Source organism: Pristiophorus japonicus, chromosome 18, assembly GCF_044704955.1.
Source record: "Pristiophorus japonicus isolate sPriJap1 chromosome 18, sPriJap1.hap1, whole genome shotgun sequence".
Lineage (NCBI taxonomy): Eukaryota > Metazoa > Chordata > Chondrichthyes > Pristiophoridae > Pristiophorus > Pristiophorus japonicus.
Window position 1 is genome coordinate 11,718,482 of NC_091994.1, and position 22,543 is coordinate 11,741,024.

The window sequence follows — 22,543 nt, forward strand, 5'->3', positions numbered from 1 at the left end:
AACACTTAACATATTTGTCAGACATTTCCCCTGTCCACCATTTAAAGGCTGGCGCAAAGCCATCTGTTGCAAACGGATAGCGGGGCAGAGGAATGTTATGTTCAGTGTTCATCCACTGATCTCGCCCATTGTAACTTCTAGGTTATTGTATCTTAGGCAACCCCAGCAATAAATGCTTGGAGTCTCGGGGAGAGTGGGCGGGGCGGGGGGGGGGGTTGCATTTAGGACACGGGCAGTGGGAAATTGCCAGATCACCGCCTGCGAATGTTCACTATTTTGTGGCAACCTTGCTTTAACTTGCAGTGAAAATGCGAGAGTTCCCCCCTGCCCCTTTCTGATTGAAACGTGGAAGTGACAGCTTGAACTGTCCCCCCCACCATCCCCACCCCCCCCCCCCCCCCCGCAAAAGCGCCCTTTAGGCCCAACCTTCTCGTCAATTCAAGGCATCTATCGCAAGAAAAGAGTATTACTTTAAAAAAAAATACAAGAGCAAGCAAAGGGTTGTGGGGAGATTGGTGGCTGCCTGTGTGGGCCACGGTGAAAAGGAAGTTGCGTTTTAAAGGGGCCGCGAATGATTGAAAACTCCCAGAAGTCATCTATGCTTCATCCTTCTCGAGTCTTGGCCTATCGGTGGAAGGAATGATTGCCCCGACGTAGATTCCGTTTGAGAAAGGTTGCGCCTGGAGACCTCCGTGGAGACACCTGTTGCTATATTGGCGTACTTTATATCAAACCCCAGTGGCCCAAGGCAGCGCCTCACAAGAAAACGAGAATTCCCAGTCTCACAAAGCATTAATGGAGCAAACGTCTCGTCCCTCAAATAATTTGTGTTAACAGCAAAGTTTCTCAGAAAATGGGAGTCTCTTCTGCGGGAGCCGTGTCAATCCCGTGCCGTCGCCATGTTGGTCTCGGTCCCTTACACAGAAAGCATTTCTTTTGTGTTTTTCTTCTCCGCTGAGTGCTATGATGTGAGGCACAACAGGACGAGAGCTGCTGCCAGAATGAGCCAAGAAATCCTAAAGGTCGTGATCCCATTGTTATTGTGATACGGCTCGGGCGATTCATATATAGAATCATCTGGAAAACAAAGAACACGGATGGTAATCACTTGCCGCGATGATGTTGCACCGTTTTATCTTTGCCGGTGAATTTTACCCTGCAAAATGTAATAACGCAATGGAGCAAATTAAAGAAAAGGCTTTGTTTGCATTTATATAGGGCTTCAATCACACCTCAAAGTCCCTCACGTGCAATGAACTACTTTGAAACGCAGTGGCTGTTGTTTCTGTAGGCTGTGCTGTAAAGGCGTCATTCGTTTCAACTATGGCTCAGTGGGTAGCACTCTTACCTGAGTCAGAAGGTCATGGGTTCAAGTCCCACACCAGAGACTGGAGCACAAAAATCCTGGCTGACACTCCCAGCACAGTGCTGAGGGAGTGCTGCACTGTCAGAGGTGCCATAGTTCAGATGAGACGTTAAACTGAGGACCCATCTGCCCTCTCAGGTGGATGTAAAAGATCCCACTATTTCGAAGAGGAGCAGGGGAGTTATCCCCGGTGTCCGGGCCAATATTTATGCCTCAATCAAAAATCTAAAACCGATCATCTGTTCATTATCCCATTTTTGTTTGTGGGAGCTTGCTGTGCACAAATTGGCTGCCGCATTTCCTACATTACAACAGTGGCTACACTTCAAAAAGTACTTCATTGACTGCAAAGAGCTTTGAGATGTCAGGTGGTCGTGACAGGTGCTATATAAATGTAAGTCTTTTCTGTATGAGAACCGGTGGTCGTGAAAGGCGCTATATAAACGTAAGTCTTTCTTTTCTGTATTAGAAAACTGCAGCCAGGGCTCTAAGTGTGGAGGGGAGGTTCATCTGCAATCTTTGAGCCAAGACTTGCTTTACATGCAGTTCTGAACCTAAACACGTTTATAGAGAGTGCTTTATACTCACACTGGAGATGAGTGAGGTTCGTTGCTGCCAGTTTTATACCCCCAGCATCAGTATCGAGCACGGCCAAGCTAAGAAAAGATGCAAAGTATAGCTCCCTCTACTCTGCCCTAACAATATGTCCCATCCGCAGAAGACTGTGATCAGTCTGACAGTTTCCCACTCTAGCCATCACAGAGTGAGATAGGAGCATAGGAACAGGAGCAGGCCATTCGGCCCCTCGAGCCTGTGCCGCCATTCAATCAGATCATGGCTGACCTGTACCTCAACTCCATCGCCTGCCTCGGTTCCGTAACCCTTAGTACCCTTACTCAACAAAAACCTGTCAATCTCGGTTTTGGAATGTTCAATTGCTCCAAGTCCTCAACAGTTTTTTGGGGGAGAGCGTTCCAGATTTCCACTACCCTTTGCGGTAAAAGGTGCTTCCTGACATCACCCCCTCAGAAGCCGAGCTCTCATTTTAAGGTAATGTCCCCTTGTTCTGGACTGCTCCACCAAAGGAAATAGCTTCTTCCCCATCTACCTTATCAAATCCTCTAATCATCTTAAACACCGCCATCAACGATCACCAATTTGGTGCCACATTCAGGCCAAGTTGGTACCTCAGACCCAACCTTGGTACACTTTCAGCTCTTCTACCACAGTGGCTGCACAATATTCCTTAAAGGAGATCATTAATACCCTGTTTATTATACATTCCTTATAATCTTGCTAGGGATTAATTGAACTGTATCTGGTAACCATGGCTACATTTCTGTCTGTTACTCAATAATCGCTCGACTTAAACCTGGTGCTGGTAGCACAGGTGCCTGCCATTGGCAAGATAATGAAATGATAATTACGGAACCCTTGCTTGACTCTGAGAACTTTGGCAGTGCCAGTGATGGAGGTCCCGGATGGCTTCCTCCCAATCCTTACACTGAGAGACATGCTGACTAAGCCCCTCCCCTGCCCCCCCCCCCCACCCCCCGCCCCGGGACTTTTTAATGCCAGTGGTTTTATTGCCCTCGTTTCTTGCATGGTTTTGCTGAGACACGTGTCGAAGAGCCATTCCCATCTGGAGGTAGACTATCCCTTGGTGTCACCTGTGCCAAAGTAGCAGACTCACTCCACGGGCATCCCCCTTGGCTAACGTCCACCTGAGATGTTCGAACATCAGATTAGACATCTTTCGGGGTCATTTAACGCACCACCAACGCTGCCGCTGCAAAATCCTGCAAATTCGTAGGCAGGATAGGCGTCAGCGTTCTCCCTCAGGCCAACATCCCCAGCAGTGAGGCATTGACCACACTCGACCAGCTCTAGTGGACGGGCCACATTGTCCGCATGCCCGATACTAGACTCCCGAAACAAGCGCTCTACTCCGAGCTACGTCACGGCAGGCGAGTCCCAGGAGGGCAGGGAAAATGCTTCAAGGACGCCCTCAAAGCCTCCTTGAAAAAATGTAACATCCCCACCAACTCTCTTGGGAATCCCTGGCCCAAGACTGCTCAAAGTGGAGGAGGAGCATTCGGGAGGACGCCGAACACCTCGAGTCTCTTCACTGGGAGCACACGGAAGCCAAGTACAAACAGCAGAAGGAGCGTCCGACAAATCAAGCCCCCCACCCACCCGTCCCTCCATCCACCCTGCCCCACCTGTGACAGAGACTGCAGGTCCCGCATTGGTCTTGTCAGTCACTTTAGAACTCATTTCAGTGTGGAAGCAAGTCATCCTCGACTCCGAGGGACTGCCTAAGAAGAAGAAGACGACTCACTAACTTTTTGACAAGGGCCACGATCCCAACGTCTTGCTGAAGGCCCACTCTCAGGAATGCCACAATGCACCACACCACGGACTTGTGGCACATGGGCACTGGACCTGCTTGTCCGCACCTGGTTACTTAGTCTCTGTGGGCAGTTGGCAAGTGGGGGCCAGGCACTTTGCCACAGGAAGAGAACGTAACTTATCCTTAGACTGTGACCCCTGGTTCTGGACTTCCCCAACATTGGGAACATTCTTCCTGCATCTAACCTGTCTAAACCCGTCAGAATTTTAAACGTTTCTATGAGATCCCCTCTGATTCTTCTGAACTCCAGTGAATACAAGCCCAGTTGATCCAGTCTTTCTTGATATGTCAGTCCCGCCATCCCGGCAATCAGTCTGGTGAACCTTCGCTGCACTCACTCAATAGCAAGAATGTCCTTCCTCAAGTTAGGAGACCAAAACTGTACACAGTACTCCAGGTGTGGCCTCACCAAGGCCCTTGTACAACTGTAGTAACACCTCCCTGCCCCTGGACTCAAATCCCCTCGCTATGAAGGCCAATATGCCATTAGCTTTCTTAACCGCCTGCTGTACCTGCATGCCAACCTTCAATGACTGATGTACCATGACACCCAGGTCTCGTTGCACCTCCCCTTTTCTTAATCTGTCACCATTCAGATAATAGTCTGTCTCTCTGTTTTTACCACCAAAGTGGATAACCTCACATTTATCCACATTATACTTCATCTGCCATGCATTTGCCCACTCACCTAACCTATCCAAATCACTCTGCAGCCTCATAGCATCCAGCTCACACTGCCACCCAACTTAGTGTCATCCGCAAATATGGAGATTCTACATTTAATCCCCTCATCTAAATCATTAATGTACAATGTTATCAGCTGGGGCCCCAGCACAGAACCTTGCGGTACCCCACTAGTCTCCTACCCAGGCTGGCCATGAGTGGAGACCCAAAGACAGGTGCAGCAAGAGGTCTATCACAGCTCAAGGTGAAGCAAGCAGCAAATGGTTGGAGGCCCTATCAACCCCTTGATTTCATTACCTTTTATGTGAGAAACAAAATGCAAACTCTGGACAGGTCCAGGCCAGAGCATCCTAAGAACACAAGAAATAGGAGCAGGAGTAGGCCATTTGGCCTCTCGAGCCTACTCCGCCATTCAATATCATGGCTGATCTTCTACCTCAACTCCACTTTCCTGCACTATCCCCATAATCTCTTGATTCGCTTTATATTCAAAAATCTATCGATCTCTGTCTTGAAGACTGAGCCTCCACAGCCCTCTGGGGCAGAGAATTCCAAAGATTCACCACCCTCCGAGTGAAGAAATTTCACCTCATCTCAGTCCTAAATGGCCGACCCCGTATTCTGAGACTGTGACCCCTGGTTCTAGACGCCCCAGCCAGAGGGAAACATCCTCCCTGTATCTACCCTGTCAAGCCCTGTAAGAATTTTGTATGGTCCAATGAGATCACCTCTCATTCTTCTAAACTCTAGTCCCAGGTTCTAACCCGGCTAGCCTGTGCGGAGTTAGCTCCTCCCAGCCAGGCCTGTAATAGGGGGATTCTACAACTGACCCAGATTTTGGTCAGCCATGTCGCACACACACGCAGACTTGTCACCATTGTCTGGGAGACTCTGGGCCAGCTGGTTGAGACTCACACACAGGTAGGAATCTCTGTTAGTCCAATGATGGGTGAGGGGGGGGGTGGGTGGGGATATGCTCTCCCCAGGGAGATGCACCCCATCTACTTAAGACTAGGGTGCCACCATGCAGGCTTGCAAAGTCAAGGCTGGGGGTCCCCTACATGTGTGTTAACCGACTAAAACAGGGCGGGGTAGAAATTGCTCCCCACCCGAAACGGGGCGCACGCTGGTTTAATAGGAATTGAATCATACGAATCCAGTAAAGAGGAGGGTGAAATCAGCTAGAGTTCCAGCTCGTCAACACTCCAGTGACTCCTGCTGTAAAGTAGGACATCGTTGGTGGTATTTCTCCAGCGACTTCAGGTGTCTACTGTACATGGTCCATGTCTCTGAGCCATACAGGAGAGCGGGTATTACTACAGTCGTTGGAAAAATACTACTAACGATGTCGCCGCAAGATCCTACAAATCCCCATGGAGGACAGACGCACCAACGTTAGTGTCCTCGACCAGGCCAACATCCCCAGCATTGAAGCACTGACCACACTTGATCAGCTCCGCTGGGCGGGCCACATCGTTCGCATGCCAGACACGAGGCTCCCAAAGCAAGCGCTCTATTCGGAACTCCTTCGCAGCAAGCGAGCCAAAAGTGGGCAGAGGAAACCTTGCAAGGACACCCTCAAAGCCTCCCTGATAAAGTGCAACATCCCCACCGACACCTGGGAGTCCCTGGCCAAAGACCGCCCGAAGTGGAGGAAGTGCATCCGGGAGGGCGCTGAGCACCTCGAGTCTCATCGCCGAGAGTATGCAGAAACCAAGCGCAGGCAGCGGAAAGAGCATGCGGCAAACCAGTCCCATCCACTCCTTCCCTCAACGACTGTCTGTCCCACCTGTGACAGGAACTGTGGTTCTTGTATTGGACTGTTCAGCCAGCTAAGGACTCATTTATAGAGTGGAAGCAAGTCTTCCTCGATGAAAGTAGGACACCGACTGAGGGCGAGATGGGGCTCAAGCATGATGCCCCCCACAGCTGAGTAGCCAACACTCGCTGTCTATGCTCACAACAACAACAACTTGTATTTATATAGCGCCTTTAACGTAGTAAAACGTCCCGAGGCCCTTCAAATGAAGAATGGCCATGAGCGGGCAGGCTTCTTACCTTACGAAGGCCATGGGGACAGGCTCACTACGATGATGCCCAGTATTTAGGTGTGAGCCGTTTTTTGCAGAAAGAGCAAAGAAGGCTGAGAGGCGGTCTGATAGAGAGGCTCCAAAATATGAGAGATTTTTGATAAATTATTCAGGAAAAACTATTTCCATTGGCCAGTGAGTTGGTAACTGGAGGACATCGATTTAAGACCATCGCCAAAATAACAGAGCGAGTGGGAGAATTTGTATTTTTACACAGAAGTTTGTTTGGACATGGAATGTTCGACCAGAAACAGCAGAATCCATGATAGCTTTTATAAAGGAATGTTTGAAAAATAACAAGTCAAAAGGCCAGATGAATGGGATTAAGGGGAAAACATCTTTGAGAGAGCCTGGGATGAAGGGGTTGACTTATGAAGAAAGGTTGAGCAGGTTGGGCCTATACTCATTGGAGTTTCGAAGAATGAGAGGTGATCTTATTGAAAAGTATACATTTGTGAGGGGACTTGACAGGGTAGATGCAGAGAAGATGCTTTCCCTCGTGGGGGAATCTAGAACAAGGAGGCATTGTTTCAGAATAAGGGGTCGCCCATTTAAAACGGAAACGAGGGGGAATTTCTTCTCTCAGAGAGTCGTGAATCTTTGGAATTCTCTGCTCCAGAGAGCTGTGGAGGCTGGGTCATTGAATGTATTTAAGGTGGAGCTGGACAGATTTTTGAACGGTAAGGGAGTCAAGGGTTATGAGGAGCGGGCGGGGAAGGGGAGTTGAGGCTAAGACCAGATCAGCCATGATCGTATTGAATGGAGGAGCAGGCTTGAGGGGCCAAATGGCCTACTCCTGCTCCTATTTCGTATGTTTTTATGACAGTGGAACGATGGGCCGATTGGCCTCTTCCTTGAAGTAAAAATTCTATGACACTCAACCTCAACTTCTTTAAAGGATCAGCAACCTTGCACTGTGAACTGTGTCTCAACGCAAAGGGAAAAACTGCACATTTGATATTTGGCATTTTAAAAAAAAGGCTTGTCCCCAGTGACTGCGATGTGAAATGGAAAAAGTGAGATTTGAAGTGCCGGGGCTGACAGTGACTAATACACTCGTTCTGTTTGCTTTTATTCCACCTAGTCCACCCGAGAAAGGCGCACGTGAGGAAAGGAGACATTCCGAGCAGCTGATTGTCGGCGCAGCCCCGACAGGGAATTTCAGCGCGCTTGTAGAATGATGATATCACCCCTCACCGCAGTTGGAACAAGCCCTGGGAATCGGCAGGTCAGCTTTCAAGCGCATTGGGGCGGGGGGGAACTTGGAAGACAGGTCAAAGATTCTTGACTGACTGTCCAACAGTATCTCATTAGCCAACGACGTGTGGAGTGAGCTTCCTGGCTCAGTGCTAGCATTCCCGCCTCGGAGGCAGAAGGTGTAGGGTTCAAACAACAACAACTTGTATTTATATAGCGCCTTTAACTTAGTGAAACGTCCCAAGGCGCTTCACAGGAGTATAATGCGGTAAAACATTTGCAGAAGTAGAAATTAGCGCAGGTGACCAACAGCTTGGTCAAAGAGGTAGGTTTTAAGGAGCGTCTTGAAGGAGGAAAGAGAGGTAGAGAGGCGGAGAGGTTTAGGGAGGGAGTTCCAGAGCTTGGGGCCCAGGCAACAGAAGGCACGGCCGCCAATGGTGGAGCGATTATAATCAGGGATGCTCAGGAGGGCAGAATTTGAGGAGTGCAGACATCTCGGGGGGGTTGTGCGGCTGGAGGAGACTACAGGGATAGGGAGGGGCGAGGCCATGGAGGTATTTGAAAATAAGGATAAGAATTTTGAAATCGAGGCGTTGTTTCAGGTTTCTGGCTTCCACCGAAAAGATGTGCTCGCCCCGACTCCGCATTAAAATCGCGGGTCGCTGACAGCTCCTGCTCGCTTCCCTCCCCCTCCGTTCGCTCGCGCTCCCTCCCTGTCCCGATTCCGGCCAATGTCACCCTCTCTTCCGATCGCACCACCTCTCCCCGCCGCCCCCACCCCACCCCCTTTCCAATAGCGCTCCTCCAGGGCCATCCCGTCTCTGATCTTCGGGACTTCGTCTCCGACGAGCGACCCGGCAACGCCCAGGAGGCGTCCGCAGCGTGCCTGTTCGATGATAACGAGGCCCAATGTGAGGTGCACCCTCGGGCCGATCCGTTCGGGCAAATTTCCCCTCTGGTTAGTGAGGCTCCAGTGGCAGGTATCAGAGAGTGGCCGTGCACGGGGGACATTCCCGGCTGCTCCCCAGTACGGCTGGATCCCAACCTCAGTCGAGTTTCACATCTTCAGAGCGGGTCCCACCCCACGCGGAGCAAACGGATATCGGGTGGGACCCTCACTGTCTTGAACATGCCCTCGCATTAGCTCGGTTTTTCAGCATTGCAAAGAGATGTCGGTCTAGATGGTCCGCTCCGTCGTAACACTGGCGTAAGTGTGCCCGCCACGAGTAATGCGCTGTGTGTGTGGCTGAGACCTGCTACAATAGACAGCAGCTGGTGGCTGAAGAGGAAGAGAATTTTTTTTTAATGGTTTCAAAGTTTTGGGGCTGGGCAGTGGGGTCGATCGTTCCGCAATTGACTGAACTCCTGTCGGGGGGTGGGGGGGGGGGGGGGGATTTTTAAAATATAAATCGTACCCCACCCTTCCCACTCCCCATAGCATCGCCAGATGTAACCTAGGGATACAAAGGTGGGAGGAACGCTGTACGATGCATTCTCGTCACTTGTGTCTAATTGTAATACACTCGCCTCAGTGTTACCGAGGTAGGAGTAACGTCATGTGACACTTATCATAGAATCATAAAATCATAGAAATTTGCAGCACGGTAGGAGGCCCATCGTGTCCGCGTCGGCCGACAAAGAGCTATCCAGCCTAATCCCACTTTCCAACTCTTTGTCCCTAGCCCTGTCGGTGACGGCACTTCAAGTGCATATCCAAGTACTTTTTAAATGTGGTGAGGGTTTTTGCCTCAACGACCCTTTCAGGCAGTGAGTTCCAGACCCTATGGGTGAAGAAAATTCCCTTCAAATCCCCTCTAAACCTCCTACCAATTACTTTAAATCTATGCCCCTTGGTTGTTGACCCCCTCTGCTCAGGGAACTTGTGTCTAATTGTAATACACTCAGCTCAGTGTTACTAAGGTAGGAGTAACGTCGCGTGACACATTCTCGTCACTTGTGTCTAATTGTAATACACGCGCCCATATTCGGGCAGGCCGATTATATGCCTGTGCTCACTCCGGCTGGTAGCAGCAGGAGTGAGAGGAGAGCTGGCGTAAACAGCTCCCAAAGAATCTCCCAACATTCTACACTCAAAAGTTATGCCCAGGAACCGTTGCGAGTTGACTCTAAGCCGTAGTCTTAGCTGTCCAGTAATGGCTGGAGAGTGCGACTGAAATCGGCTCCAGTACGGAACAGGGCCGGAGGGTGGTTGAGCTGATTAAAGAATCAGTCCTTTGGCAACTGCTTTAATAAGCTCTCTATGCCCCCCTTCCAGTGAAGCACCTATTCAATCATCCACCTTCATCTCATTATCCAGTAAAAGTTAAATGTTATTAAAAATGTCACTGTTATTGATAACTCTCAGCGCTCATTTAACTAGTGAGCAAATTAGTGTCAGCCTCCTTCGTTCACAAGGCATCGTTAAGCAGGATTCCGAGAGCACTTTTCAATGTATAATGAGAGATTAGGCTCCAGGCAGCTGAACAATTACAGTAAGGTGCCCGCTCGAAAATATTTATAATAATATAAAAAATGACTTTATCCAAAAACTTTAGAAGGTTTAAAATAAGTCCCAAATCTGTTTCAATTGATTTCTTTTTTTGAATCCCAATTTTCTCAGGTGACTCTTTCGAGAGGTCAGAGGTCATTGCGAGCACGGAGGAGGGGGGCACACGGGAGGCATCAGTCTCTGACTCTCGAGTCCCCGGCGGGGGGGGGCATTGCGAACACGGGGGGGGGGGGGGTGGGGGCACACGGGAGGCACCGTCTCTGACTCTCGAGTCCCCGGGGGGGGGGGGGGCCCATTGCGAGCACGGGGGGGTGGTGCACACGGGAGGCACCGTCTCTGCCAGTCTCCGACTCTCGAGTCACTGGGGGGGGGCTATCCGATTCCGAGTGTCGGAGGAGCGTGGATTTGGAAGCCGTTGCAGATTGGCCATCTGAATTTTAATTTTCGCGTCGAGCTTTCACGTAATTCCCAGAGGAGCCAATCGGAATTCGGACCACAAGTGAAAATCTAGCTTCTTGGGAACGGATTGGCTGCCAGCCAGCTTTCTCAACCTTGCAAGCACTGGACCACAAACATTTAAAGAAATTGTGGGTTTCAAAAAAAAATTAGGTGCAACTTTTGGTTCCCCCGTGGCGTTGCTCATGAGCCGAGGGGTGCGATTTTTTTTTTTGTTGGCCGCTTAAAGTGGCACTGCCTTTAAAATGGTCTGTCCCTAGAAGGCCACGGCTGAAGGGTTCCGGATGGGGAAGGGGTTCTCAATCGGGGTACAGTACTCGCTTGTAAACTCGCGAGGCCAATTACACCTCAGGACTATTCACGCCCGCTTGTAGATGTCTGGCCTCGGGCTGTCAAGGTCAGAAAAAAAAACAGTGACAAATAGCTGGTTCTCTTTCTCTCTCTTTTTATTAAATACATTTGACACTGTGACAGGTGTGACGTCTGATTTACGACAGACACTGATATATATTTGTGCACTTTTACTGAAAACTTTGAGCCGGCGACATGTAATGTCGGGCTGTGTGAAGTGATGCATTGTGAATGAGGAGAGGCAATGTAAGCTAAATGGTGCAATTTAAGGGGGTTGCAGGAACAGACTGTTCTTCCCCTCTAGTATCCCACGGCGTTGAATTACAGTTTGTCTGCAGCAGAATGCCGGGAATTAAGAACAGAAAATGTCGGCAGTCAGTGCCTGTCAAGAGCGAGGTACGCGGGAACGGTGCTTCCGGTCTGTGTCCTTCATCGGAACCAAGTTGCAGGAGATAAACACGCCACCGGCAAATGTCTTACGGGCCCTGACTGTCTGGCTGTGCGTTTCCAGCATTTATTGCTTTCACACCAGATCCCCAGCATTGGCCATTTTCCTCCTTGTTACTGTGTCACCACGCCAGGTCTTGCACGCAACGGGGTAGGTTTTGGTTTTGTGCGGTAAGAACAACAACAACGACAACTTGCATTCATATAGCGCCTTTAGCCGAGTGAAACGTCCCAAGGCGCTTCACAGGATAACGTGATAACAATTTGACACCGAGCTGCATCAGTAGAAATTAGCGCAGGTGACCAAAAGCTTGGTCAAAGAGGTATGTTTTAAGGAGCGTCTTGAAGGAGGAAACAGATGTAGAGGTGGAGAGGTTTAGGCAGGGAATTCCAGAGCTTGGAGCCGAGGCAACAGAAGGCACGGCCACCGATGGTGGAGCGATAATAATCAGGGATGCTCAGGAGGGCAGAATTAGAGGAGCGCAGACATCTCGGAGCAGGGGAGAGGGGTTGTGGTGCTGGATGAGATTGTAGAGATCATCATAGACGGTCCCGAGAAATCGAGGAAGACTTGCTTCCACTCTAAAAGTGAGTTCTCAGGTGACTGCACAGTCCAATACGGGAATTACAGTCTCTGCACAGGTGGGACAGACAGTGGTTGAGGGAAAGGGTGGGTGGGGAGTCTGGTTTGCCGCACGCTCCTTCCGCTGCCTGCGCTTGCTTTCTGCATGCTCTCGGCGACGAGACTCGAGGTGCTCAGCGCCCTCCCGGATGCTCTTCCTCCACTTAGGGCGGTCTTTGGCCAGGGACTCCCAGGTGTCGGTGGGGATGTTGCATTTTATCAGGGGATAGGCATTTTATCAGAGATAGGGAGGGGTGAGGCCATGGAGGGATTTGAAAACAAGGATGAGAAAATTTGAAATCAAGGTGTTGCTTAACCGGGAGCCAATGTAGGTCAGCGAGCACAGGGGGTGATGGGTGAGCGGGACTTGGTGCGAGTTCGGACACGGGCAGCCAAGTTTTGGATCGCCTCTAGTTTACGTAGGGTAGAATGTGGGAGGCCAGCCAGGAGTGCGTTGGAATAGTCAAGTCTGCATCGTGTAAAACGGGTGATGGTGAGCTGGCAGCCACTTCGACATCTCCCTGACGGCGATGGGATATTTTTTTTAATCGGGAGAGATGTATAGCAGGCCACCGATTCGTATCACTCTCGCACAAAGTCAGAATGAACCCCAACGTGTATCGATGCATCACGTCATCAGAATCCAACACAACTTGATATTTCTGCAGCCCATACCTTTCAGTCGGGTGCAGTTACACTTGTTACAGGATTGTTAGATTAGACACTATAGTTAATCTCTTATCAGCTGAAGAGCATCTGAGGTCTTTATTAGCCCGCTAAAGATAACTACAAATCTCAACTCTTTCACTGATACACAGCGGGCCCTCTCTATACTGGGGCTGACACTGATGCAGAGAGGTTTAGTCCTCCAGTTGGAGATGCACAGATGATGTGTGCTTAAATTGTCCACTGTCAACGACAACGTATTGCATTTCTATAGCGCCTTTCACGAAGTAAAACGTCCCAAGGCGCCTCACAGGAGCGTTTATCAAACAGAATTGGACACCGAGCCCTTTCTCCTTTCTTCAATGCCGAGGTGTCCAAACTACAGGCCACAGGCCTATGCTCAGCCCCGAGACCTGACTATCCAGCTCCACAAAGCCCTCCAAACTCAGTATCCATCTGCACTTCTATTCCTCCTGTTTCGAACTCACGGGCCTGGAGTTGCGGAAAGGCCTCTGTGCCACGCTGCGCACTTATTAGTGGGTAAACCCAAAGACCCGGGGGCGGGGGAGGGAAGTCGGGGTGGAGGCCGACACGGGTGGCAAACCAGTCCTGACCCCTCCAGATGTGAAATCGAGGCGATGCTTTACCGGAAGCCAATGTAGGTCAGCGAGCACAGTGGGTGATGGGTGAGCGGGACTTGGTGCGAGTTAGGACACGGGGGCAGCCGGGCTTTGGATCACCTCTAGTTTACGTCAGGTAGAATGTGGGAGGCCAGCCAGGAGTGCGTTGGAATAGTCAACCAAGACCCGTTCATCTCACGTGCTGCAGATAGATGCAAATTCATGGAAACATTAACTGAAACTTTTGTATGTGGTCCGTGGCGGTGGGGGGGGGGGGGGCTTAGTGACCTGTGAATTAATTGGTCCTCGGTCCTCGAAGGGAAAATGGTCTGGCCTACTCTTGAAGATGTCAACTGAAGAGGCTGGTTCTGCTCATTGAAGGGCTCCACCGTTGACAGTCGCACTGCGTCTGAGGAAACTGCTGGCATGCAATCTGGGAACTCCGGAGATGCTCTCCCTGCGAGCCCCAGCTTGTGCAATCACCTCTAACGTGGCTAAGTAATGCGGGAGTGTGGGAGTAGAGCATAATCTGCAAGGAGCAGCTCTCCCTCTGCTCGTCTTTCAATTGATGCTCTGGCAAATATTATTTTTTCTTCAGGTCAATTTTCTCCGCACCCCACATCACCGCCACGCTTGCAAAAGGTGCTGGCTCTTGCTGGGTGACTGAATAGCAAATTAGCAGCAGGGGCCTTGGCACGCCCCGGGCCGAATGTGGCACCCCTCCAGCCGCTGGGAGCCGAGCCACCCACTGGCGAGGGACTGATGCCGGTACTGTCAGATCGGTGCAGCTCAGCATCACACCACGGGGGGGGCTGTTTTCCCACAAAAACCACCCGGGCAGCAGCAAGAACAAGCTTGCAGATGGCAGTCACGGACCGAGTTACCAATGAAAGCCCGCGTAGCGTTAGTGCTTAGCACGGTCGTACCAAGCTCCTGTGGTCCAGTATTTTAAAGGGAGATCCGTGCCAAATCACCGGCTAATGTTTCCATTCAACGGGATGGGGAGAAGAACTTGGTGCAAAAGCGCGAAGCGTTTGTTTGATAATATTGCACTGGGATAGGCTTAAACCCCAGTTTATTATCGGCTAAAAGCAGAGAGTTTGGCTTCAATATACATTCTTGCCTTGAAAAGATGGGGCAGATTCTACTCTCCCCCTGTCACCCCTGCGCAGTGAATGCAGGATACTTGATGGGGATAGGAGCCCCATCAATGTTCTGTCCATTAATATCATGGATGGAACAATAAGGCTGGCTCCCTGATGGGCCTTCACTCCTCTCTACCCAATCGTCCTTATGCTCGGGGGACCTAATAACCTCGGATGCAGTTAAAGGCAAATGTGTCCCATTGCCTTTTAATTTACTGCTACGCCAATAGAAGGAGGAATGCCTTCAGCTTTAATATTAAACAAACTCATGCTGCAAGTCATACACTGCAGCTCGAAACCATAGATCCTGGTCGAGGGTTAGAGGGCCCTCACACTCCCATAGAGCAAGGTCAAGGGTTAGAGGGCCCCACACTCCGTCATACAGCAAGGTCAAGGGTTAGAGGGCCCTCACACTCCCATAGGGTCTGGTCGAGGGTTAGAGGGCCCTCACACTCCGCCATAGAGCAAGGTCGAGGGTTAAAGGGCCCTCACACTCCCATAGATCCTGGTCGAGGGTTAGAGGGCCCTCACACTCCCATAGGGTCTGGTCGAGGGTTAGAGGGCCCTCACACTCCGTCATAGAGCAAGGTCGAGGGTTAGAGGACCCCACACTCTGCCATAGAGTAAGGTCAAGGGTTAGAGGGCCCTCACACTCTGCCATAGAGCAAGGTCGAGGGTTAGAGAGCCCCACACTCCGCCAAAGAGCAAAGTCGAGGGTTAAAGGGCCCTCACACTGCCATAGGGTCTGGTCGAGGGTTAGAGGGCCCTCACAATCCCATAGGGTCTGGTCGAGGGTTAGAGGGCCCTCACACTCCCATAGATCCTGGTCGAGGGTTAGAGGGCCCCACACTCCGCCATAGAGTAAGGTCAAGGGTTGGAGGGCCCCACACTCTGCCATAGAGCAAGGTCAAGGGTTAGAGGGCCCTCACACGCCCATAGAGTAAGGTCAAGGGTTAGAGGGCCCTCACACTCTGCCATAGAGCAAGGTCGAGGGTTAGAGGGTCTTCACACACCTGAAGTTACGCTCTGCGACTATTACCGTTTGGTTTGCAGTTCCTCTGCCATTATCCTGACCTGTTATTGTAAAAGGTTACCACCTCCATTGACATAGGAAGAAGAACATACACTGATTTTACGTAATTTCAAGGCCAAAGTTGTTTTTTTCTTGTTCGAGTTAGAATATTGAGTTGCACAAGACAAATGTCATGTCAGTGGATCTGATGTTGGCTGATATGTAAAAAAAAATCAGAAACAAATTCTGAAATAACGTAATAATGAATTCGATATTTAAAAAATGTGACATCTTGAAACTCTACTAACAGCCAAGCTTCGTGATAATCGCAGAATACAACAGATACACTTGGCAACCAAGCCTTATTGTATTCCACGATTAGAAATGGTTGGTTAGAGAAACAGCAAAAGATTTTAAGATTATTGCAAGTACAACCAGGATTATCACTTTTCTTTAAGTGTTAAAGGAGGTCTTAATGTCCCTTTAAATTTTTGCCCAATCAAATAATATACATTATTATCATATTGGCTCCTTTCCTTTCCCTCCACCACCCCCAGTTTGTTTTCCCATTCCATAATTTATATCCCAGATTTGAACACTCCTTCCGAAATTTAAGCATGGGTGTTTAAGACAACACTTCCGATATGCAATGACCCTGGGTGTAACATGCCAAGAAACGGACCAGGGGAAGGTATGGAAGAAAGGCAAAAGAGGCGACAGAAAGGTGAGGCACTGTGATATTACTGACCTGAAGCTTCAACTGAACTGTTGTTTACATCGAAATCACCTTCATTCACCCCTACTGCTTCCATACAACTGTCTACGACAGAAATAGAAAACAGTAGCTATGTGTCAGTGTGAGGGTGATTTTCAACGCGTAGGGTTAGTGAGCAACAGAGAAGGGATCCTGTTTTAAAGTTCCCCCTTTTGAAGAAAACTACAGCCTTCAAACAAAAAAGTTAAAAGAGGTTAAGGGAAAAAGTATTAAACGTTGCCAGTGTAATGGTCGAATTAATTATTGACCAGATGACTTGTCTTTAAAATAAGATTGTCGGGATCAACGATTTTGCTTTGGTTTAGTGTTGAGGTTCTAAACCCATCAAACTCGGCCTTAAGCCACACCCCGGGGCCTAAACAATATCGCTTTGCCCAGAACTGGGCCTTAAACTATAGCCCTCTCATAGAAGTGCCCCTGGAACTGGGTCTTAAACTATAACCCTCCCCAGAACTGGGTCTTAAGCCATACCCGTCCTCCTGGCCCCTGACCCTTCCCCTTTGCTAATACTATTGTAAGTTTTAATCCCTTAATGAGATACACAAAAGCTGCTGGCCTCCATTTTGAGTTTAATACTCTCCCTTCCCCATCCCACATTAGAGTTCAAGTTACTACCTACCTTCATTTCAGCATCTATTGTCCAGTGTCTAGGCCCAACAATCATCCAAATAGATCTTCGCAATGATGGTTTCCTTGACTGAGTCTCTTCAACCAACTCTTTGGCTTTCTCAAACAGTTCTACCGAAGGCTTCTAACATCCCGCTCACCTCCAATGATTTTGCCATCAATTTGTTTCCTTGGCCAAGCTTTGCCTGAAATAGCCCCCTAATCTTTCTCTTGATCACATGCCCAGGATCCATTAAGACTTCCCAAATCATAGATAACTCGACCGAGCTTCCCCCTTATATTAATTTGTTAAGTTTTAGTCTTAAAAAATGTTGAAGTGGAAACTGTTTTCTGACTCAGTGCAGTCAAACTGACTCAGTTCAGGTCAGTTCAGTTTTCCGATCGGAACCATGCACGTCGCTACATTGATTATGTTGTTCCCCAACCCGTCCTTTCGGAAGCTGATATAAGAACTCAAGTTAAAGCTGCATTACTGGTCCAAGGCCGAAGTTCAAAGACTTACGTACCTCGGTTATTTGCTCAACCAATCCCCTAAAAAGCAATCAGCCGAATCAATTAGGCCCTCCCATTTTGCCGATGTGTCCATCCCATTCTAATCTCCCAAAGAACCATTTTAAAACAGAGGCCCCTGAAAAGGGCAGTGAAAGTGCCCTTGGTTCATTGGTTAGTGCAGCTTTAAAGTCAAGGCATATCAGTAAAGATGAAATAAAGTGGAAGAAAATGGCAGCAGAACAGTGAGGGGAAAAAGAAGTTAGAACACAGCAATTATTTTAGGCTTACACTACTGTTGCATCTCATTGATTTAGTAACATCGAGCATGCAGTCTTAAAGGAACGACGTCAACGGCAGATTTTAGAAAACACACTCAAGCATGCGTGACTTACTTGTAGGCCGGACATATACTTTTAACTTTAAGCAGGGCTTCCCAACAATATTAGGGTGAGGTGATGCTGGAAAAAACACAATGAGACAGTGTTAGTGCTTCTCATAGCTGTGTCAGGTTACAACGCCTCCTGGCTTTAAAAGTCGTGCTCTGGTAAGATCACAAGACCATAAGTGGCTCAGTTGGTAGTGCTCGCGTTTCTGACTCGGATGGTTGTAGGTTGAAGCCCCACTCCAAAGAATTTAGCACTTAAGTTAGATTAACACTTCAGCGTATTACACTTCAGAAATTGCTGCATTGTTGAAGATAAACCATGGTTCATCCAGCTGCTCTGGTGGACATTATAGACCCCATAGCACTATTCATTATAGACTCTGTATCACTATTAATTATCGATCCCACTATTCATTATTGAAAGAAAGAAAAGACTTGCATTTATATAGCGCCTTTCATGACCACCGGACGTCTCAAAGCGCTTTACAGCCAATGAAGTACTTTTGGAGTGTAGTCACTGTTGTAATGTGGGAAAGACGGCAGCCAATTTGTGCACAGCAAGCTCCCACAAACAGCAATGTGATAATGACCAGATAATCTGTTTTTGTGATGTTGATTGAGGGATAAATATTGGCCCCAGGACACCGGGGATAACCCCCCTGCTCTTCTTCAATATAGCGCCATAGAATCTTTTAAGTGCACCTGAGAGAGCAGACGGGGTCTCGGTTTAACGTCTCATCCAAAAGACAGCACCTCCGACAGTGCAGCACTCACTCAGCATTGCACTGAAATGTCAGCCTAGATTTATGTGCTCAAGTCCCTGGAGTAGGACTTAAACCCACAACCTTCTGACTCCAAGGTGAATGTGCTACCCATTGAGCCACAGCTGATCCATAAACACTATTCATTTATTAAAGATCCCATAGCACTATTTATCATCGACCCCATAGCACTATTGAATGAAGAGCAGAGAGTTCTCCTGGTGACTTGGCCATAGAAACATAGAAAATAGGTGCAGGAGTGGGCCATTCGGCCCTTTGAGCCTGCACCACCATTCAATAAGATCAGGGCTGATCATTCCCTCAGTACCCCTTTCCTGCTTTCTCTCCATACCCCTTGATCCCCTTAGCCATAAGGGCCATATCTAACTCCCTCTTGAATATATCCAATGAACTGGCATCAACAACTCTCTGCGGCAGGGAATTCCACAGGTTAACAACTCTCTGAGTGAAGAAGTTTCTCCTCATCTCAGTCCTAAATGGCTTGCCCCTTATCCTAAAACTGTGTCCCCTGGTTCTGGACTTCCTCAACATCGGGAACAATCCACCCGCATCTAACCTGTCCTGTCAGAATCTTGTATATTTCTAAGAGATCCCCTCTCATCCTTCTAAACTCCAATATATAAAGGCCCAGTTGATCCAGTCTCTCCTCATATGTCAGTCCAGCCATCCCGGGAATCAGTCTGATGAACCTTCGCTGCACTCCCTCAATAGCAAGGACGTCCTTCCTCACATTAGGAGACCAAAACTGAACACAATATTCCTCACCAAGGCCCCGTACAACTGCAGTAAGACCTCCCTGCTGCTATACTCAAATCCCCTAGCTATGAAGGCCAACATACCATTTGCCTTCTTTACCGCCTGCTATACCTGCATGCCAACTTTCAATGACTGATGAACCATGACACCCAGGTCTCCCCTGTTCCTAATCTGCCACCATTCAGATAATATTCTGCCTTTGCGTTTTTGCCCCCAAAGTGGATAACCTCACATTTATCCACAACATACTGCATCTGCCATGCATTTGCCCACTCACCTAGCCTGTCTGAGTCACCCTGCAGCCTCTTAGTGTCCCCCTCACAGCTCACACCGCCACCCAGTTTAGTGTCATCTGCAACCTTGGAGATATTACACTCAATTCCTTCATCCAAATTATTGATGTATATTGTAAATAGCTGGGGTCCCAGCACTGCGCCCTGCAGCACCCCACTAGTCACTGCCTGCCATTCTGAAAAGGACCCGTTTATCCCGACTCTCTGCTTCCTGTCTGCCAACCAGTTCTCTATCCACGTCAGTATATTACCCCCAATACCATGTGTTTTGATTTTGCACATCAATCTCTTGTGTGGGACCTTGTCAAAAGCCTTTTGAAAGTCCAAATACATCACATCCACTGGTTCTCCCTTGTCCACTCTACTAATTACATCCTCAAAAAATTCCAGAAGATTTGTCAAGCATGATTTCCCTTTCATAAATCCATGCTGACTTGGACCAATCCTGTCACTGCTTTCCAAATTCCAACATTCATCCCACGACCAAACATTGGTTGATTGGCCATTCATCACAGGACTGTTTGTGGAATGGTGCGGTTAACAAAATGGCTGCCCGCAAGACAACAGTCACTCTACTTCACAAATCACAAAGGTGTTTCTGAGAGTCATGATAAGCCGTTACATACAATTCAGTCTTTTTAGGTCAGTTCATTGAAGTTCATACATTTCCCATCATGGCATCCACTTTTATTTTGAAGGACCCCACTGTTTTTGCATCTACCACTTCACACGATAGATCATTCTAAACATTTCTCCGGCTTTGAGTACGGAAGATTTTCCTGATATCTATTCTAAATTTACTTAACACTAATTTCCATTTGTGTCCTCGGGTCCGATTTTCTTGTCTTACTTTGAAGTAATAATCTGGGTTTACCTTACCTACACCATTGAATATTTTATATAATTTGATGAGACATTCAACAGAACATCTCTTTTCAAAATAATTGCTTTAATAATAGAGCCATTGAAATATGTGCTATTAAAGACTGCAGACGTTAAGTGTAATTGGTTATATTTATTAAATATTCAATGTTCTAAATTACCCATTTTATAATTCCTCTCCTAAATCAGGAATAGCTTCAAGTAAAGGAACATTCTTCCATTTTTTCCACTCAATTTTCTCCTGTCCTGAAGGTTGTGCCACCGTACCAGGCTGCAGGCAACCCCACCCCAAAGTACCCGCGTCTCATTACTGCATAGGGAGTGCTGGCCCATTGTGAGGGGCAGCACAGTCTGATCCTTTCTTGACCATCCACTAACAAACACTTTCTAGAATCATAGAATGGTTACAGCACAGAAGGCGGCCGTTTGATCTGTCGAGCCCGTGCCGACTCTCAGCTAGTCCCACTCTCCCGCCCTTTCCCCGTAGCCCTGCATTTTTTATCCCTTCAGACACTTATCCAACTCCCTTTTGAAAGATATAATTGAGTCTGCCTCCACCACCCTTTCAGGCAGCACATTCCAGATCTTAACCACTCGCTACGTAAAAAGGTTTTTTCTAACATCGTCTTTGGTTCTTTTGCCAATCGCTTTAAATCTGTGTTCTCTGGTTCTCGACCCTTCTGCCAATGGGAACAGCTTCTCTCTCTATCTACTCTGTCCAGACCCTTCGTGATTTTGAACACCTCGATCAAATCTCCTCTCAACCTTCTCTGCTCCAAGGAGAGCAACCCCAGCTTCTCCAGTCTATCCCCGTAACTGAAGTCCCTCATCCCTGAAATCATTCTCATAAATCTTTACTACACCTTCTCTAAGGTCTTCACATCCTTTCTAAAGTGTGGTGTCCAGAATTGGACAATACTCCAGTTGGGGCCGAACCAGCGTTTTATACAGGTTCATCTTAATTTCCACACTTTTGTACTCTATGCCTCTATTTATGAGGCCCAGGATCCCGTAAGCCTTTTTAACAGTTTTCTCCACTTGCCCTGCTACCTTCAACCCCCCAAATAAGTGTTCTGACAAAAATCGCATTTCGAATCCTCTAAAAATGGCCAGTAACGATGGGCTACTATCTGTATTTGGTAAAGCCAAGTATATATTTGGCTGGTGCAGCTGATGCACATGAGTTTTTTTTCAAGAAATTATATGTGTCATGAACCTGCTGGTAATTTCAATTATCCCTGCTCATATATTTGATCATTTTAACAGAACAAAATGTTATCTGTGGAGAATTCAGGTTGTCGCAATTATCATCACTTTGACCAACCTTTACAACTTGGGGAAAAGCTCGGAGCAGCTCGGACTTGTAACTTCTCAGTAACTTCTCAGTAAGGATGACTGGATCGTGATGCGTATTGGGAATGGTAGCTAATTCCTAGCTCTCACTCGCTTAACGGATTAAAACCATTTTTCAGCGCCTTGTACTCATCATCATCATTATCATAGGCGGTCCCTCGAATGAGGATGACTTGTATTATGTTCAAAATAACTCCATAAAACTGTGTTGTAAGCTCAAACCATTGTGATCTTGGTCTCTTTAATGTAACTCCAAAGTGAGGAAGCAGCATGGTGGGTTGTCTTTTATACCTGCTTGCACAGGGTACACAGGTGACCCTTAGGTCTCCCACAGGTGTGCCCCCTGGTGGCAAGTCTTACACATTGGTGAGGTTTGCATACATAACAACTTGTTTCCACACCAAAAGGGATGAGTTCATCGATGTTTCAATGAAGGACCCGATATTCCAGTCCTGAACTCCAGGGGTGGAAGATGCCTGTGCGTGGATTTTTTTAACGTGTGGTGACCATTGCACACCAGCCACCACACTAATTTATCACTGAGTGGCTGAATAGCAATTAGCAACTGGAGCCACGCCCACTTCTGCCCGTTTCAGGTGGGTGTCGAAAATTGCCCCACC

The 22,543-nt window shown here is 48.3% G+C and overlaps 1 protein-coding gene across 2 annotated transcripts in view; it reads right to left on the reverse strand.

Moving 5' to 3' along the window:
• Positions 1-405: 405 nt before the first annotated feature.
• The window catches only part of LOC139229148 (ephrin-A2-like), a 423,886-nt gene continuing 401,748 nt past the window's right edge, over positions 406-22,543 (reverse strand). The window contains exons 3-5 of one of the 2 annotated variants that reach the window (XM_070860810.1): positions 17,865-17,930; positions 16,327-16,398; positions 406-1,077 (exon numbers count right to left, since the gene is read on the reverse strand). In XM_070860810.1, the coding sequence (XP_070716911.1) occupies positions 962-1,077; positions 16,327-16,398; positions 17,865-17,930 (254 nt within the window). In that variant the 3' untranslated portion in view covers positions 406-961. The remainder of the gene's footprint in view (positions 1,078-16,326; positions 16,399-17,864; positions 17,931-22,543) is intronic. The other variant, XM_070860811.1, reaches the window with a different exon arrangement.